General features: G+C 39.8%; 1 protein-coding gene across 5 annotated transcripts in view; it reads left to right on the top strand.

Annotated features, from left to right (window-relative positions):
• The window catches only part of abcc8 (ATP-binding cassette, sub-family C (CFTR/MRP), member 8), a 62,972-nt gene that overhangs the window by 14,379 nt on the left and 28,786 nt on the right, over positions 1-19,807 (top strand). For 3 of the 5 annotated variants that reach the window (XM_044191898.1, XM_044191897.1, XM_044191896.1), the window contains exons 6-15: positions 368-610; positions 3,825-4,013; positions 5,615-5,779; positions 5,878-6,033; positions 10,832-10,966; positions 11,795-11,957; positions 15,529-15,569; positions 16,154-16,299; positions 18,465-18,579; positions 18,797-18,973. In XM_044191898.1, coding sequence (XP_044047833.1) covers positions 368-610; positions 3,825-4,013; positions 5,615-5,779; positions 5,878-6,033; positions 10,832-10,966; positions 11,795-11,957; positions 15,529-15,569; positions 16,154-16,299; positions 18,465-18,579; positions 18,797-18,973 — 1,530 coding nt within the window. The remainder of the gene's footprint in view (positions 1-367; positions 611-3,824; positions 4,014-5,614; positions 5,780-5,877; positions 6,034-10,831; positions 10,967-11,794; positions 11,958-15,528; positions 15,570-16,153; positions 16,300-18,464; positions 18,580-18,796; positions 18,974-19,807) is intronic. The other 2 variants (XM_044191899.1, XM_044191895.1) reach the window with 1 other exon arrangement.

Here is a 19,807-nt window from a genome sequence, read left to right as displayed (position 1 = left end):
ATAATTTGTTTATAAATGTGTTTGGACATTTTCTGTGGTAATTCATCTGCCCGTCACTAATTTAGTTTCCATAAAGCTTAAAAACACACATTGCTCATCTCTACTGACTCTGTTTCACTGTTTTGCCTTCATATAATATATTGTGAAGCAAAATTTCACTACACCACATATATTTTTTCTATTCTGTTGACCTTTTTTAATTGTAAAAGCTCCAGTCTAATAGTTAAGTAGAACATCCATATGAAATGTTAAGCTTTACCATGATTCAGCAATTGCCATAGTGATATTAGACAACCTACAATTAATACACACAGTTGAATAATAAAGGACTAATAATAAGGACTTTCTGTCCTTCCTTCTCTTATAGCGCTACATGTGTTTCGCCGACCCAAAAGAGGTGAAGCCTCCTGAGGACCTCCAGGACCTTGGTGTTCGTTTCCTGCAGCCCTTCGTCAACCTGTTGTCCAAAGCCACCTATTGGTGGATGAACACCTTTATTACCTCCGCTCACAGACGACCCATCGACCTCAAGGGCATCGGCAAACTGCCCATCTCAATGAGAGCCCTCACCAACTACATGAAGCTACGCAAGGCCTTCGAAAACCAGAAGGTTGGTGCACCGTTTACTGTTGATAATCTTTGTGAAATTTTTTGTGAACAGAATGGGATTGTTGTCCAGTGCTTGGATCATCATAGCCCATAGACCAGTGTGAAATGGCATTAAAAGATACACAGCTTGCATGAAACATTAATTCAACCAACACAAGGTAAAGAGTATTATGTTTAAATGTTACATGAGTATGCTGTGCCATTTCCCACCCTGTGCATTTGCAAAGAAACTGGTGGCCTCTGATATCTGATTTCACTGCACTTCTTGAGATTTGAGATCTTGTAACTGATGTGGTAAAAATCAAAAGCATCACTCTGTTCCTTGCGTCATTGGTGCTGAATAAATAATCGCGGATGTATCAGGCTCTGGTGCAGATGGCAACAGAAGATGATCTGTATGTTGGGGAAAAAACCCTGCAAAAAGTGAGTGATAATATTGGGCTGTTTCTCCCATGAATTCTATTTTGTACACATATACCAAAGCAAATGTCTGTGTGTTAAGGGTCCTTATGTTATTTTAAGCAAACATACTTGGGCAAACCAGATTACGACATAGGAGAAAACTGCTGTCTCTTTCCGAATGTGGTGATTATCATCAAGGGATCAACTTGGATCTCCCACTAACAGACACAAATAAAGTTTTATGTATTTATGTAAGAGCTTAGAGTTTGTTTGGCTCCTTATGGCCCTACTTCAATTTATTTTGAGCCCATTTGTTAGTTTAAGTGTCTTAATAAATCTTGTGTTTGTAATGTTTAATTGTCAGTCTAACATGCATGAAGTGATCTGTGAATCTTACAAAGTTTAAAAAAAATTTTTTTGGGATACAGCTGTTCTCATAAAAAAAAGTCAATCTCTGTCCCGTGATGACTCAGCGCTGGCTGAACTGGGACCATTAAACTGTATTCAGACATCACAGAGATGATTGGTGAATAGTGTAAACACAGAAATGTCACACTGCCTTTAAACATGTACACCTGCTCAAACTTATTCTTTCTATCTCAGTCCTGTAAAGTCGCCTTTTATTTGGAAAAGCATACAAAATATTTACCTTATACCTTTAGCATTATTTTTGTGAAACAAACATTTTTGTTTGTGCTGTGTTAAGAGGTGCTGATTAAACCCAATGGTCATTACTAAGGCTGCTGTTTTTGGTGTTGTTGTTTTGGTTTACATTACTTTATACTGTGAGGTGTTTCTAATATTATTTTTCTTCATGTATGTAACTGAGGTGGGCAAAATATATTTACAGTTCAAACCTGCCCAGCCAGCTCGGGCCTTTCTGTGTGGAGTTGCATGTTGTCCCTGTGTCTTTGTGGGTTTCCTCCAGGTGCTCTGGTTTCTTCCTACAGTCCAAAGAATACAGATTTAGTGAACTGGAAACTAAATTGTGATAGACTCCCAACCCCTGAATATTTGCCCACATTTCTGGTGTGCTCAGCAATGAAATAGTGAAAATGAAACAAAAATGGCATTTGAGTGTGATTATCAGGCTGGCTTCTGATGTGTGTTTATATGGGGGGCAAAAAAATCTAAGTAGCTTTGGACAAAAGCGATGCAATGCAACACACTCATAAAAAATATATGCATATTCAATTATAAATGAAGAGTGTTGTTCCGAAATGTAATAGCTGCCATTTTGAAAATCAAACAATTCCCTCTTGGGCTTGTTTGCAATACAGCTCTTCAAACTTCCTAGAAAGATGGAATGTATGATATGATAATTATGATAGTAGTCTGTTTGGTAGAGAATTCAACAGGCTGATGAAACAACTTCTGTCTTTTTCCACCTTGGGGATCGCTGCTTTCCTTTCTCTCTCTGTCTCATTTTCGGAGCACGTGTCAGGGGTCGGAGGTGAAGGGCCTCTTCTACAGGGTCATTGTTTTCCAGTGTTTGGAAGGTCACAGAGATTCGTCACTGCTGCGTGTGCGTCCGGTGTGAACGTAACCCCACTTCCTTCCGGCAGGAGCGAGGGATGCGAATCCCACTGGAGAGGTGGGGGGGGGGCATTTAGAGGAGAGTCCGGAGGCGCTTGGAGCTTCTACTGTGAACGAGGCGACATCTCGACCCCTGCGGGGGTGAAAGCACTGCACTTCATGGGAAGCTAGTTTCAGTCTGCGTGTGTGAGAGTAAAATGTTCTCCTTCCATCTCGTTTGAACCCAAGGTAGAAAGAAAGGGTGTGTGTGTGTGTACGCACACAGTGACACGTTTCATATGAAGGCTGAGGCTTAACATGAGCTCAAATGGAAAGATAGAGACACATGATAGCAGTCACGTCTGTTCTCACAGTTTTGAGAATGACTCAGTCAGAATGACACACACACACACACACGCACACACACACACACACACACACAGTCAAAATGTTCTGGGAGTGTTTACTGCACCATGGCAGTCCAGATGTTTTTTCCTCTGATCATTGCTAACTGACTCACTGAACCAAGGTGTTGTGTTGTTTGTGAAGTTAATATATTTTGGACGTTAAAACCAATATAAATGAAGATCAATAGCTCTTCCAGTCTGCCTTGACAATCTATTCAACTCTCAAATTGATTTTTAATGTCTTAAGATTTACTTTTGTAATTTGAAAAAATTTAAATCTGTTTTCACGTGCTGTTTAATCCTTGTCCTCTGCATCGCTATCATGGTTTTTCAGCATCATTAGTTATAGAGCAGTTAAACATGACTGACTGAGCTCCACTGTGAAACTCACCATTAATCACCATATCCCATGATGCAGCAGCAGCAGCAGTGGGGATGGAATTGCTAAACTTGACCTCATTTTGCTGGTTTCTGTTGCAGTGGTAGACCGACTCTTGAGTTAATGGTATCTTTTCAGCTTTTGCTAGCAGAAGCAATTGCTTCCTCTTGCTCTGTTAGCAGGCTTTATTGTCTAGCCTAGTTTCTGTTTCTTTGATTGTGCTGCCAGCTCAGCTTCACAGAGTCACAGCTGTGTATATTTGTTTGGTGTTAGGAGTAATTAGTTGGTTATTTCTTTGCTTAGATAATTCATGTCAACAATGTGAATGTGTCACTGAAAGATGGTGATGGTTTGACTAATCCAAAGTCTTTAAAGTAGAAGAATTATGTTGATTTAGTTGTATTCAGCAAATGACATTCAACATCTGATTGTAGTTCAATTCTCCTCAATGTATTCACTCTGCATGCTGATATATTTCCACCTCTGTCCCCTGTCTCTTGATCTTCCGTCAGAGCCCTCAGGGCACAGCACCCCAGGGCCCAAAGTTGATCTGGCAGGCCTTGAGGAAAGCATTCGGCAGACCACTCATCCTCAGCATCACATTCCGCTTCCTGGCCGACCTGCTGGGCTTCGTCGGTCCTCTCTGCATCTCTGGCATCGTCCACCACATCAGCAAGGACAACCGCACCATTCAGCAGCCGGTGGGGGATCAAGCATACCGCCATGCACATAATATATATATTTTAACACATTTGTAACAGAGATTTATTTGAGTGAATATACAAAGAGACTGGGTATGGAGAGCACAGGTGAAATGCAGATTTTTGCAGAAGTTTTTCTTTGACAAATTTTTACATGATTATAACATCGTACAAATAATTCTGATGGCATCAGTTTTTGTTTGTAGACAAATGAAACAACCCGTCTCAATGAAACAGTCTCATCTTTGTTTCATTCTTTGGTTAAGTTTTGTAAGTTTCTCCAAAATCTGGCAGACTTCATATTGTTTTCTTTGCAAAGACAAATCAGTCTTCACCTACTTTTAGTAGGTCAGTTTTCACTAAATATACATTTTTTCCCCCTCAGCTGCTGTTTTTTTTCCCATTTCTGGTTGACAGAAACATCAGAGTTACCTGCAATAACCAGTTCTTGCCTGCATCTGTTCAATTTTACTTGAACTGCTGCAGGAAACATGCAACATGTAGAGATAGAGGTCTAGGCACTGGTTGATACAGGAGTTCTGGATAAAAGTTAACTCTTTCTGAGGAAACATGTAGTGTAGAGACGGGGATGTTGTCAGAATTAAACAGAGAACTGAAACAAGGATTCAGAAACAGACAAACACAGCTTCAGTAGACATGATTGAGACGTCATATGGCTTCTTCCTGCCTCTCAAAGGTCACAGTTACAGTTTGATGAGACGTTTATAATGCCCTCTCTCCGCAGGGCACCTGCACCTGGTGTACTAATTTAGTCCTCGTCAAATATTTATGAGACTTATTGCTGCTGGAGTTGTCTCTGTTTCTCAGATTCCACACAGGGCAGACTGCCATATTAGACATCCTTCTGTAAGAATAACTCTTCAATTATTTGTTTGAGAGTCACATCTACATGAGCCAGTGGGATATCAAAAGTTAATTTGAAAATGGTAAAAAGACTTGTCAAGCACTCAAAGTAAATGCTCTCGACAGCATGCCAGTTTGGAGAGAAGACTGAAAATAGGCCTGTTTGTAAAATAGTGGCAATCTGAGGAAATTAGACTGTAGCAGGATTGTGTTTCTGGGTTTTATAGATAGAATGAGAAATTTGCTTTGGGAGTGGGATGAGAAAGAAACAAGTTAAATTTCAAGGATGAGTGGATGTGGAGTCGAGGCACGTTTCTAATCAATAATTTGTATTCCCTCCTGGGCAGAATTAATTAAATCTTTGAGGGAGATACAGTATCCGTCTTCTATAGCTGAACCACATTCTTCTTTGGTTTCCAGCTCACACTCCACATATCAGCTGTGTGATACACTCTGAGGACTCCAGTTCAGTTTGCTTGTGTTTCACACTCAATAGTGTAGCTGCTGTGAAATGGAAATTATACATTTTAAATGGATACTGTTACCTTCGACTTTTGAAGTGATGAACAGGAACAATTTTAGTTAAAATTCATCACTGACAGAAACTCTCCAAGTCAAATCCAATCCTGCAGAGTTCAGCCTGTGCGAATGACCTTGCAGAGGTCCCTGCCTGGCTAACAATGATAAACCGGTCGATACCTCTATCTCCCCCTCTCCCTACATGTCTGTGCTTCCAGGTGAGGTTGCTGGGGATCTATTTCATTTCCTCCAAGGAGTTTCTGGAGAATGCATATGTGCTGGCCGTGCTGCTCTTCTTTGCCCTGCTCCTGCAGAGGACCTTCCTCCAGGCCTCCTACTATGTGGCCATTGAAACAGGCATCAACCTGCGCGGGGCCATACAGGTATGGCATTTCAGGAGATCATCCATGTAACGTGTTACTTTTTGCCGCAACAGTACTGTTTGTCCACATGGATCTGAATGTGGTTGTCCTCTCCCCAGACAAAAATCTACAACAAGATCATGCGTCTGTGCACCTCCAACATGTCCATGGGAGAGTTAACTGTTGCTCAGATCTGTAACCTGGTTGCCATAGATACCAACCAACTCATGTGGTTCTTCTTCCTCTGTCCTAACCTGTGTGCCATGCCAGTACAGGTAAGAAACATGTTTGTCTACTCCTATTACGTTTGTGTTAAACTTCATTAAGCTGTGTTTCAAAGGGGTTTGTTACACAGCATTTTCTTTACACTCGATTGCTGTGTGCTGTGTTGTGCTGCATGTTGTCTTTATTATTGTATATCATATATATATTGTGTTTGTCTTTTCCCATCAGGCTCATAGTATAGGGCAAAACTCACTTTACAATCATGTGGTTAATGTTGTATACAGAGATGTGAAGGCTGAAAAAGGAGCGTCAGCTGTTATAGCCCCTGTGGGAGTTAGAAAAGATTCACTGCAAATGTGGGCAGTCGATTGCAAGCCTGTGACCTTCATGCTTTGTAATGCTGTCCTATAAGTGCATGGTGTAATTCATGACACACAGTACTGTATAATCAATGTTGTTATTCATATACCATTAAGTCCTCAGGAGAAATTAGAGTTGAAAACAGACATCCTGGTAAATCAGAAAAATACTATTTCAGCAAAACCTGGTGGTCAATTAGTTTCTCATGGAACTACAGTGTCCCAGGGAAACCTGCTGGATATACTATGTCTTTAAAACTGGAGTTTATTTTCATTCTTTCTCTCTCTTTCTCACTTCTCTATTCAAAATGTTTTTTTCTTGTCATATTTACCTGCTGTTTCTTTCTTTCTTCATTTATTTACACTCCATGCCAGTGGAGGAGCATGGACATCAAAGCTTTGGGAAAGCAGAAATAGCTGTCACAACTCAGAATGGAAAAAACGATTTTATGGGTTCAATTGTTTGTTTCATGGCCAACTCAAAATTAAATTAATAAACGACTAATGTTAACCTTATTGTTAACAAGTTAACAAGTTAACAAGTTAACAATAAGCCCTACCGGGCTATGAATTTTACAGTGGGCTAAGGTTAGCTAGATAACTAACACAAGTTAGCTGGCAAAAATATCCAACTTACCAAACAAAATGCAAAGACGAACCCTCAGACTATCTGTAAGAACACTTGACTGCAGCATCAGGTCGGCTTAAGAATGATGACAGTGCATTACAATTGAATACGTAAATTAAATGGTATCTTCTTTCAGAAACAGCTCGGCTTACTCCGCTCCTCCAGCACACCTGACGCTGTTCTGAGAGTGGCTGTCAATCATGCCGAGCCACACCCCTATTTATATAATCAAATAACCACTTGAACACGCATCAGTGTGGTGAATACTAACCAAAACGACAGAACCACGTTTTGGGAAAAATTTATCTGAATTTTTAGTTTGGTGTGTGTCCCATCCGCTAATATGGAGGGGGCGGGGTTACCTATACTGCAACCAGCCACCAGGGTGCGGTCAAGATATTTTGGCTTCACTTCTGGGGAGCTGTCATGTCATCCATCTTTATATACAGTCCATGGCATAAACACAGCCAACAATCTTTGCAATGCTACATCAAGCTCCAAATGAAAAACTATTTTTAAATTCACCAATGAGCAGTGAAAGTATTCATACAAACTGTAAGCAAAGATATGAAAATCTTATATTTATGAATAACAAGACAGAAATAGGCTGTGTTACATCCTTCAGTAGTAGTATAAACATTAGTATTCTCCATCTGTACCTACCTGTCTGCCCCAAACTGTGAATTAATCCATTGTGCACGATTTTTACTGCCTCCTGCCCTGATGGGATGTGTCACTGGGCTTTTGCATTTTGCCAGTGATTTCAGATGTCATTTCCTATGGCTCTTTGTTTTCATCTTTGTTACAGCTTCTATCTTTGAATCCTCATGTTTTTCAATTGAATGACTGCTCTGATGTTTTGGTCACTTTTGTCACCTCACCCAATACATGAGAACAGGAATTGTTTGCAAAACCATCTCTCTCCAGTAACCAGCTCTGTTCTGTATCTTGGTACCCTTTTAGCATACAGTGTGCTCAGTATTAGGGCTTTTTCACAGCAGGCATTTTGACTTGTCAGGCGCAAAGTATAAAAAAGAACACTTTTGTAATTTAATGTTGGTAAGATTTATATAAAGTGACCTGCTGATTTATAACCTATGAAAGCAAATCACATTCAGTCTTATTAGTTGAGTCAATAGATCTTTTTTGAAATATAAAAATATGTCCTACACTTTGGTTTATGACTAAATACCTGCAAAACTAATGACATCCCCATCAGCCTCAGCTGTGCTTTGTGTAAACATAATATTTGCTAAACATTAGCATGTTAGCATTTGTCATTGTGAGCATGTTAGCAAGCTGAAGTTAACATTTAATTCAAATCACCACACCTAAATATAGGCATATATAATGGATGTAGTGACTCTTAGTCCTGTCCTGGAGATATTGGGTAAAATGACCATGGGGACAACCTCCCAAAAGGTCAGTAGCAGAGTACAGTAGTGCTGAGGGAAATATCGTAGTTAGGAAGCAGTCTGGCAAATTAGAGGGAGTGATTGTACTGTATGTAATTGTATGTAGCGTGACGCTTTTTAACAACACACACTTAAAGGTGGGGTTTGCGATTCTGGAGAAATCCAATACCATGACTAATACCTTGATATAGAGCAAACAATGACACAGCAGGTAATATAACTAACATTAGCTAGGTTGTGGGTTAGCAAACTGTCGCTACAGTTGCTGCTGAGAAGCTAACAGCCAGAGAGGACGAGAAGGTTTCCCAGCCAGCAGACCAGCTCCAGACAGCGATACTCACAACTCTCCTGCTAACAAACATCACAACAACAGCATATCTTGGCAAACTAGAAAGGAAGCTGAATATCCGTGGGCAAGTTATTTAACGTTACCTGACACAAATCATGGTTGGCATGGCTGGAATATGTTGTGTGGCTCGCAGCCGCTTTGTTTATTTCCCATTTACAGAACCAGGGCTGTGTAGACAAACACCAGAGTTTTTTTTCAGTGCACACACTGAACGGACAGCGTACTGTGAGGAGATAGACGTACTGGATTAGAATCACTTACCCCACCTTTCAATCAAGTGTGATTCATGTGACAAGCTGACAGAAACTGTGTGGGGGGTTGGTGGCTCCACAACTGTACATTGCCATTGCCATGCCAAATGCCATGGTTACATATGACTCACAGCTAAGAGGCAGCTACTATAAAAAGGTATTACTTTTTGTAGAGTTATTACAAAGGAACTCAAATCATATCATGCTGTTCTTTTACCCATCACCTACATCGTCTCCAGTGGCACACATTATCCTGTGAAAGATGAAGGAGAGGTTGTGTGAGTGTGAAATGTCACATCCATCTCCATCTGGTTCCGTGTGTCCTGGGGATTACTGAATCCGGCATGCGTTCAGTGTGATGCCAAAGACGGTGGGTGGCTGGAAAAGAGCCAAGGACAGGTGGAAACATGACTCATCTCTGTTGTAAATTGGGAGAGGAGAGGATGTTAAAAGCTTAATTTTCATAAATATTTAGGTTTGATCACTCTTAATTCATTGTTCAACTTACTGACCGGTGTTGAAGTAAAGAGTTGTGTTTTTGAAATCTAGAAGCTTGTAGAAAAAATATGCTGCTTTGCATGTTCCTTTGCTTGTAAGCATGTTTGTATGAATGTCAGTGCATACATCCATACGTTCATAGCAGGTATCAGAAGTGAGGGTTTTAAGCTGTATGTCACTTGCATTACATCTCCTTGTATATATGCTGATGGCCTTATTATGCTCAAGGTCACTGCTTCTCACAAAGCGGTGCACTGTGGTAATATGGTTTTCATAAGGATTCAGTTCAGTTCAATTTTATTTATATAGTGCCACTTCATAACAGAAGTTATCTCATTGCACTTTTCCTGCATAGCAGGTCTAGACTGTACTCTTTATAATATTATTTACAGAGACTCAACAATTCCCACCAAGAGCAAGCACTTTGGCGACAGTGGCAAGGAAAAAGAGTGAGAGAGAGAGTACAGTAGCACAATGCAAGTTCCACATAGGATTTTAAAATAATAAGAATGTAATTATAGTGGTAATATTAATAAAACAATAATAGTAATGATAACAATAGGAATAATAATGATAATAGTAAGATAGTAATAAGACTAATAATAATAATTGTAGTGTGGTTGTCGAGCAGGAACATGGGAGCAGTAGGAGGCCCGCAATCATATTCCAGACTCCGGAGGCAGAAATATCTGGTGAAAGTGACAGGAGGAGAAAGGAGAGAAACGAGAAAACACAAAACTACGGGAGAGAGATGTTGAGTTAGTAACATGCATTAATGGGATAAAAATGCATAAAGATGGAGAGGGAGAGGATAAGAGAGGAGAGAGGAGCTCAGTGCATCATGGGAAGTCTCCCGGCAGTCTAGGTCTACTATCAGCATAACTAAGGGATGGTTCAGGACTCACCTGAGCCTGCCCTAACTATAAGCTTTATCAAAGAGGAAAGTCTTAAGCCTACTCTTAAATGTGGAGATGATGTCTGCTTCCAAAACCCAAACTGGGATCTGATTCTACAGGAGAGGAGCTTGATAACGGAAGGCTCTGGCTCCCATTCTACTTTTGGAGACTCTAGGAACCACAAGTTTGTTTCATGTGGGAGTCAAAGGATAAATCCTGGTCAAAGATAACTCAGAGATTCCTTATGGTGGTGTTGGAGACTAGGGCAATGCCATTTAGAGTAACTATATCGTTACATAACATGTCTCTGAGGTGTTTGGGGCCAAGTACAAAATTAAAAGGTCGATGTGTAACTGAAGACTGCCTCTTTGGAAGTCTTGTATTCCTCATTTTTCTCACCACAAAGTTAATATGTTTTCTTTTCTGTCTTTCTCTGTATCTTCCACTCTCAGATTGTTGTGGGAGTGATCCTGCTCTACTACCTCTTGGGAATCAGTGCCTTGATTGGAGCGACCGTCATCGCTGTATTAGCTCCTGTACAATACTTTGTGGCCACTAAGCTGTCCCAAACACAAAAGAGCACTTTAGTGAGTATTTTTATTGGCTCTTTTACAGAGATGCAGTACTGTTTGTGAATATTTGTATCTATTTTTAGCTATGCTAGTGGCTATGGATGGCAATGTCTGTTGGTTGGGCAGAAAAGTTTTCACTTTTCCTGTAAAATATCTCAACATCTACTGGATGGATCAGTGCACATTTTTGGTGCAGACATTCATGGTCCCCAGTGGATGAATACTGCTAACTTTGGCGATCCCCTGACTTTTCCTCTATTACAGCCATGAGGTTGACATTTGTGGTCAGAGTGAAATTTCTGTTGGATGGAATACCATGCAATTTGCATTCAAAGTCTTTGTTAACTTAAGTGATCCTCAAACTTTTCATCTAGCACCATCATCAGGCCAGAACTAATGAACCAAAAATACTTTGGTTAACTTTGCAATGAGCATTACAGCTTCACAGAGCTGCTAGCGTAGCTTCAGATTCTTTGTTTTATTATAATCATGTTGGAATCAATTGATTTTTAGAAACCTATTATTCCAGTACATCACAGAGAAACTAAAAGTAGTGACTGCTTTTTGTCAGAGTATCTCATTACCAAAAATCTATTCACATGTTGAAATAAAATGCATAGTCAGTCAGTATATGCACACTGTCTTCTCAGGCAAGCACAGAGAATACTGTTTGACCCATCTCATATTCTCCACGGCGAGTACGGACAAATTTCCCTACAGAGACAATAAAGTATATCATATTCTAACATTTGTGTCACTCTCTGGCTGCACCTCTTGTAGTTTATCTGTCCTTGATGTGTCAGATTACGTTTGTGTAATCAAAGTCTCCCTTCCCACTTGCAGGAATACTCCAGTGAACGTCTAAAGAAGACCAATGAGCTGCTGCGGGGCATCAAGCTGCTGAAGCTGTATGCCTGGGAACACATCTTCTGTGACAGTGTAGAGGAGACCAGGGGCAAAGAGCTCACCAGCCTGCAGGCCTTCGCTCTTTACACATCCATATCCAGTAAGGCACTTTGTTTCCTCTGCACACAGGGAACTTTGCTCTCTGACATTTGAACTTCATGAAATAGTGCAAAAAAAAAACAACTAGAAGAGTGCTCCCCAGTGAGAGTGCAGATCTCCGCCAGGCCTGGTATCACTAAATGGATAACACGCCATATCTTAAGTCATTTTGCATGTTATCACAACGTCTTTTTGGCTTTTTGCATTTCATTTCACGCCATTTGGTCTCTACTGACTTGTATTGTGCAGAGATGGTGTGTCATTTTACGTGCAAATGTCATAGAGAAAAAAATGTCAGGTGACGTAGTATAAAAAAAGTCCACATAGGGACGAGGTCGGGGTGGATGGATGGGTCAAACAAACACTGTACTTTCACCCAGGAGACCACTGTTTGTGTCTCGTGTGAAACCAAAAGTCAACGTTAACTCAAGTAGAGTATTTAACTTACGTCACGTACGTAACATAACTTTGTTACGCACACACACACACACACACACACACACACACACACACACACACAAATGCATGTAGTCTGATTTAAAATGGTCATATTATGCTTTTTGGCTTTTCCCCTTCCCTTTATTGTGTTATATATCTTCTTTGTGCATGTAGTAGGTTTGCAAAGTGAAAAAGCCCAATGTCCACCCCAAAGGGGAGTTACCTTCTCCCACAGAAAACACTGCTCCTGAACTGCCTGAAAACAGCTCAACTGTAGTCCAGCCTTTAATTCCGTAACGTATCTACGTCACTATGTATGCACGAATTGAGCAGTTTTAATACGAAATTAAAATAACGTTAGATACCCTCCAGGCAGTCAATTGACATAAAAGTTGTTACTGTGATGTAGAGACAGTGCACAGTTAAAATGTTAATTATGAAAGATAAATTAGTAACAAATTAATAACTTACCACTTGGAAACATCTTGCTCCAAGTTGTGAAGCTGGTTCGGGTTGTTGGAACATTTACGGCTGAATTGAAGTCATAGTTACCAGCTGAAGGGGCTTTGTTTTGGATCACACCACCTTGCTCAGGTACTGTGCATGTGCAACTCCCAACAAAGATTGAATACAAGTGAGATGCCTCACTTGGTAGCTAAAATAAAGCATTCAAGACACAGGGTGAAAAGAGGTGCTGCAGCAATGTGCAGTATGAGAAAAAATATGGTGTTTTTTGAAAATTAAACCATCAACCTCAACCCCAAAATAAAATTATGAACCTGAAAATGAGTATAATATGACCACTTTAAGAAGAGTGAGCATCATAGTTTCCTCCTCGACAATTTTCCGAGAGTAATGGAACAGAACAATTTCACCATTAACGCAGTGCTAGGACTACACTGTAACTGCAGTAATTTGTTATTATCTTGACATCTGTGCATTTTTTAGATAATATTTCATGATATTTTGAATTTACTGCGTAGTTGTCAATATTTAATAATATATAATAGTGGGCAGAGAAAAGGGAATGAACGTGTGTGTGGGTGCGGCGAGGCCCGGCCCAGTCCAACTGTTCTGTTCAGTTCAGTTGATCTGCATTCCAAGTTGTACATGCTAGTCTTTACATTTTGTTTTTCCAATAAAATACCATGCAGTAGTGAACTAGAAAAGGGGATGAAGAGCAACTAATGTCCTTACAAGACTTAAAGGTTATATTGATAACATTTTTATGCAGATGAGTTTAAAACACCTGAGCCAGCCCTAACTATAAGCTTTATCAAAGAGGAAAATCTTAAGCCTACTCTTAAATGTGGTGATGGTGTCTGCCTCCCGAACCCAAACTGTGACCTGATTCCACAGGAGTGGAGCTTGATAACTGAAGGCTCTGGCTCCCTTTCTACTTTTGGAGACAACTAACCCTGCATCCTGGGATCGCAGTGTTCTAATGGGGTAATAAGGTATTATGAGCTCTTTAAGATACGATGGTGCCTGACCATTAAGAGCTTTGTAAGTGAGGAGAAGGATTTTAAATTCTATTCTGGATTTTACAGGGAGCTAGTGCAGAGAAGCTAATATTGGAGAAATATGATCTCTTTATCTAGTTCTTGTCAGTACACATGCCGCAGCATTCTGGATCAACTGGAGAGTTTTAAGGGACTTATTCGGGCAGCTTGATAATAAGGAATTGCAATAGTCCAGCCAAGAAGTAACAAATGCATGCACTAGTTTTTCGGCATCATTTTGAGACAGGATGTGCCTGATTTTGCAATGTTACCTAGGTGAAAGAAGGCAGTCCTTGAAGTTTGTTTCATGTGGGAGGTAAAGGATAAATCCTGATCAAAGATAACTCCGAGGTTCCTTACGGTGGTGCTGAAGGCCAGGGCAATGCCATCTAGAGTAACTATAACTTTAGATAATGTGTCTCTGAGGTGTTTGGGGCCAAGTACAATAACTTCAGAGTTGCAGGCCATCCAGGTCTTTATGTCCTTAAGGCATGCTTGAAGTTTAGTTAACTGGTTAGTTTCATCTGGCTTGATCAATATATATAATTGGGTATCATCTGCATAACAATGAAAGTTTATGGAGTGTTTCCTAATAATATTGCCTAGAGGAAGCATATATAAGGTGAATAGAATCGGTCCAAGCACAGAACCTTGTGGAACTCCGTGACTAACTTTGGCATGCGCAGAGGACTCACCGTTAACGTGTACAAACTGAGATCGATCTGATAGATAGGATTTAAACCAGCTTAGTGCGGTTCCTTTAATGCCATTCACATGTTCCCATCTCTGTAATAGGATGTGATGGTCAATGGTGTCCAATGCAGCACTAAGATCTAACAAGACCTGTACAGAGACAAGTCCATTGTCCGATGCAATTAAAAGGTAATCTGTATTTTCACCAGTGCTGTCTTTATGCTATGATGCACTCTATCCTGACTGAAAATCCTCAAATAAACTATTGTTATTTAGAAAGTCACACAACTGATTGGGAGAAGTGAAGGTTAGATATAGGTCTTTAATATATTACCAATGTGTCATGTCAAATGTAAATTAAAGTTCCAAAATTATGTAAATCTGCTCATTATAGTGTTTAGACCCAAAACGTGACTGTTATTGAGGGAGTTATTGCATATAACAGTGTAACGTTAGACCCATTATGAGACACTTTGCTGAGGTACTTGTGGCTAGCTAGCCATGTAGCCAGCTGCAATGAGCTCAACAGCTACAGTACGTTAAAATAAAAATCTGAAAATATAGGATCATACAGTCGTCCTTTCTCCCTGTAGCCATTGTTGCTGTGTGGCACTCAGCTGTTTTTTATAATCCGCTATGAGATTTGTTTTCAGCAAGGAAACACTTCGACCAATGTTAGGTCAACACTACGCTAATGCTAGCTAACGTCAACTTTTACTGTAGCTGTCTGTCTAATGTGGAGCACTGTGGGTTTTAATAGCATAATGGCTGCTGGTCCAACAGTACACCCCAGGCATGTGCTTTTTGAGTCTGTCCAATTGGTTTTGCAAAGTTTTTACGAAAACTAAAGGATGTTGAATTTTCTCATCCCATATGTAACCAAGTAATAATTCATTTGAAATGAAACTTACCCCCCCCTCATTTCTTTTCTGCTTTCAGTTTTCATGAATGCAGCTATTCCCATCGCAGCTGTATTGACGGTGAGTTTAAATTCTAGCTCTACCATTAATTCATATAAATGTAAATGATTCAATATGCTCTGCTTAAGATGAGCCTACTTATAGTTGTGTCTAATTATAAACAGAGCCAATAACTATTGAGCAGAGTGCATTCTGTTGACTTTGCCCCTGTGTGAAGGACAGAGCAGAGACAGTGCCAGGCAGTCTGACTGTAAGATGTCTAGTGATATTTCAAGTGACATGGTGGAGGGCTCTCTAACAGCACCACACTAAATCCTGTCTGTATTTATAGAAGTCCTTCATGGTCGTAGACTTGAGCAGTGACAAATTAGAAAAGTCACACAGATACCAAGGAGAGGGACGATTATAAACAACAAATGTAGACAAATGATTCATCTTTGATTTGATTTTATCATACTCCTCAAACTCAAAGTTTAACAGCAACTTGACGCTGTCAGCCAGAGAATGACGTGTGTTTCTCTTCCATGGGGTTTTTCCTTGAACAGGCCAGCCAATCATAAGTTACCAGTTCACAGGTCTCAGGATCTAAGTTCATGCTGTTGAGACTAACCTCAGGCCATTCTGTCCTCCCTCTCATCCTGCAGACGTTTGTGGTTCATGTTCACATCTCTGAGGACGCTGATCTGTCCCCAGCTGTGGCCTTTGCCTCTCTGTCCCTCTTTCACATCCTGGTCACCCCCCTCTTCCTGCTCTCTAGCGTGGTGCGCTCCACCGTCAAGGCTCTTGTTAGGTGAGAAACTCAAATTATTTTTTTTGAGATTTATCCTCTTCATGCTGTTTTTTTTAAATAAATTACAAAGACTACAGTTTCATAATCTATAGAGAAACTAGGAAACATTGGTTTGTTTTTGTTTTTGAATGTTTATTAGTTGGGAAGTGTCTGAAAATAGTCATGCAGAAGGAGATGTTAACTGAAACAACAGAGACACTACTGACAATGAGCAGAGCAGTGAAAAGCAACATGATTAGATGAAACACTTGACCTTTTCCTGCAGTAGATGGATCAGCTGCATTATCGGATCAGCCTTTGTTTATGTAACAAAGTGCTTACATTTCTCTGTTTTAGTACACTTGTCTCACACTTGACACTGGGACGTTGTGCCTATTTATTTCAGCAATTAGCTTCCTAATTAGTTTGGCAGTCAAGACATCTGTTGTGATTAGGCTGCCGCAGAGTTACAGGTCTCCCTTCTTCTGCCACTAATGCTGCACAAGTCAATAACTCCCCATCCTGTCATGCTTCTGGATGTGTATACTGCTTTGTTTATTATACTGAGTCATAAAGTTGATGTAGGTACATTTCATATATTTTTACAGATCTATGTAGGGCACTTAGGATACAAATTATCAACCCATTTCTTATAGCTTACATGCTTTTATCTGCAGGCAGGTGTGCTCTACTGCACAGCAGGAGCACTTGAGAATGATGGGTATGCAACGCCCAGTAGACTTAATTTGCTGAGATAAACCTTTCAAAACAGTTTCATCTTAAAGGTTAGGTGTCCAGAAAAAGTAAAAACATAACATACTAATAACTAGTAATTTTAACTTCAGTATTGAAGAGCAAAACATTAGAAGGGTTCACCTGAGCTATGAGCAATGCAAATGCTATATGGAAAGTCAAATTAAGTATTGACTTTTTCCATATATAATTAGACAAAAAAGTAATTTTCAACATTTGGCCATTCTGTGAATAACAAACTCACTGCTTTGCCTGAAGTGGTTATTTATGCCCTCAAGATGCATAATCTCCACACTCAATTATTAACAAAATCAAGTATGAATGAATTTACTGCTTTAAAGGTTAAAACAGTCTTCTAAAGATGTCAGTGAAGCAGAACTCTTTCCCTTAAGACTGTACAGGCATGAGGATGTGTCAGTTTAAATCCCATCATCTCTATCTTTACTTCTTAAAAAATTATCACAGGGCAGGAGTATAATGGGTGGGGGTGATGTAACTGAATGCTACAGGATTCCATTAATTTACACATCACACATTTTCTATATGGGCCTTTAGGAGCTAATACAACTGTGCTGGTGTAAGCACCTTATTTTAACTAGAGTGTCTTTTTTTCTTGAATGTGGAAGCTGCCTGTGATCCTTTGAGATGTCTATTTTGGGACTGTTTGATCTGACACACTTTGTCAGACAACAGGAAGATTCAGCACCTCAGTTAATCTTCACACTTCAACATGAGAAATGTTTCTTTGTAAAAAATAGGCTAACAATATTGTAAATGAAACGTCATTGTGCAACTTTAAATATATTTCATTAGATTTCATTTTTGTCATTTGGTGCTGCATAAGCATCAGTTATTCTCATTTCATAATGCTCTTGTGATGATAGGGAGACTTCTCATACTGATGTCACTATTGCAGTGTATTTGCTGTGAGATACAGGGAGAACATGTTACCTGTACTTCTCTACTGTATACTTGTCTTAATGTCTTAATCCATGAGACATATGGATACATAGATGAGTAAATTGAAGGAAATTAGTCCCAGTTGAGAGAATTTTAACAAGTTTCCGATCTGTTATTTAGCACAGATTTAGTCGTTATTAGATTTAGATGGCATGTATCAGGGAAGAATTTGTTCTCATTTAGGTAGAGAAATAGAAGATAAGTGATTTAATGAGATGCAGAGATATGTGAGTGTGTGTGTGTGTGTGTGTGTGTGACAGGGAGAGAAAGTAAAGATAAATCACATTCTTACCGTGTTCCATAGATTTTCTAATCTTTTTCACTGAATGAACGATGTGACAGTAGGGAAGCTGCATATTTGCATGGATGAAAGGGAGCCCATTTAAAGTCTATGTTGCGTGTGCGTGTCTGCTGTACTGGTCATCATTAGTGACTTGATGTCTCAGTTTCTTTCTCATGTGTTTAATCTGCAGCGTTCAGAAGCTCAGCGAGTTTTTCTCCAGTGATGAGATTGGAGACGAACAGGAGCCCAGAGCGATGTTAACCTCTGGCTCCAGCAATCACAACCAAAATAGATACCAGGCTGTGGTAAGTACATGTGCACACTTGTTTTTTTTTTTGGGTTGGCTTGATTTAGGCAACAAGGTAGACAACATCTGTTTCTCACTATCTCCCCTACTGGTGCATCAAAGCAGTCTCACTTTGCTGTGAATGTTGTTTTCTTCCTCCACCTTATTGTCTTCCTGTTAATATCACCATTTACCCCTTTGTCCTTCGTGCCTGATGTTATACAACCCTCCTCTAGTCATCCTCTAAACCTTTCCCTTCGTCCTTCTCCTCCTCTTTGTCCCGACACCTCCAGCCCCTGAAGGTGGTGAATCGGAAGCGCCCCCCGAGGGACGACTGGAACAACTACAGCTCACCGGGGGACCATGAGGGCGACGGACCCTCCCAGAACATGGACCAAGACATCTGTATCAAGGTGAGAGAGATAAAAGGAGAGACCAATGTGTCATTCCAGACTCCACCACATACCATCTGACCTAGAAAGTAACAAGATGCAATATTCCTGCAAGTTTTATCAAAAGTGAAGTGGTGATCAGTCATTTCAAGTTACGCTGGCTGGCTCTTCAGGTTTTGTCGCAGATACACCAGTCATGTAGCAGTTATGACCTTTAGAGATTTCTTTGCATGAGAGACATTAAACAAATGCATTGTTTACAGCCTCTTGAGAAGCATTATTTAATTTTCAAGAGTGTCTTGACAAGTCATATTTCACCAACTATGGTGGTGCAGACAAAAATAACATACACAGAAAAAAACCCAGACAATAGTTAACAAAAACAGTATCAAAATCATCATCAGGACATCAAAATTATTAATGTGAATATTAGAAGGAATAACAGGAAAATAATGAGAAAAAAGGCTGGTTTTGATTAATCCAAAAGATCTTATATAGTAGATTGAAAGTATAAAAGTAAATTATTCCAATCAAAAGGGAGCCTGAAAAGACCCCCTTACCCCTTTCTGTAGGGACTGCAGGAACATAGTGTGTTTAATAAATACATGGTATATGGAGGTACATGGCTGTAAAAATAGCTTCAGGTAAAATGGGTAATTAAAATGAATGCATTTACAAATGAATATGAACCATTGGCTTTTTTTCTGGCATTTAAAGACAGCTAATTAAGAACCTCATACATATCATAATCATGGGTGTGAAATGGACATTTCAAACTAAATCTACATAAACTATTATAGTAAATAACATTTAAAGGTAAAAGATGAGATTTAGAGGTATGACACACAATATCAG

Source organism: Siniperca chuatsi, linkage group LG4 (assembly GCF_020085105.1).
Source record: "Siniperca chuatsi isolate FFG_IHB_CAS linkage group LG4, ASM2008510v1, whole genome shotgun sequence".
Classification (NCBI taxonomy): Eukaryota; Metazoa; Chordata; class Actinopteri; order Centrarchiformes; family Sinipercidae; genus Siniperca; species Siniperca chuatsi.
The sequence above is the reverse complement of the archived record's forward strand: the minus strand, read 5'-3'. Positions and strand labels throughout refer to the sequence as shown.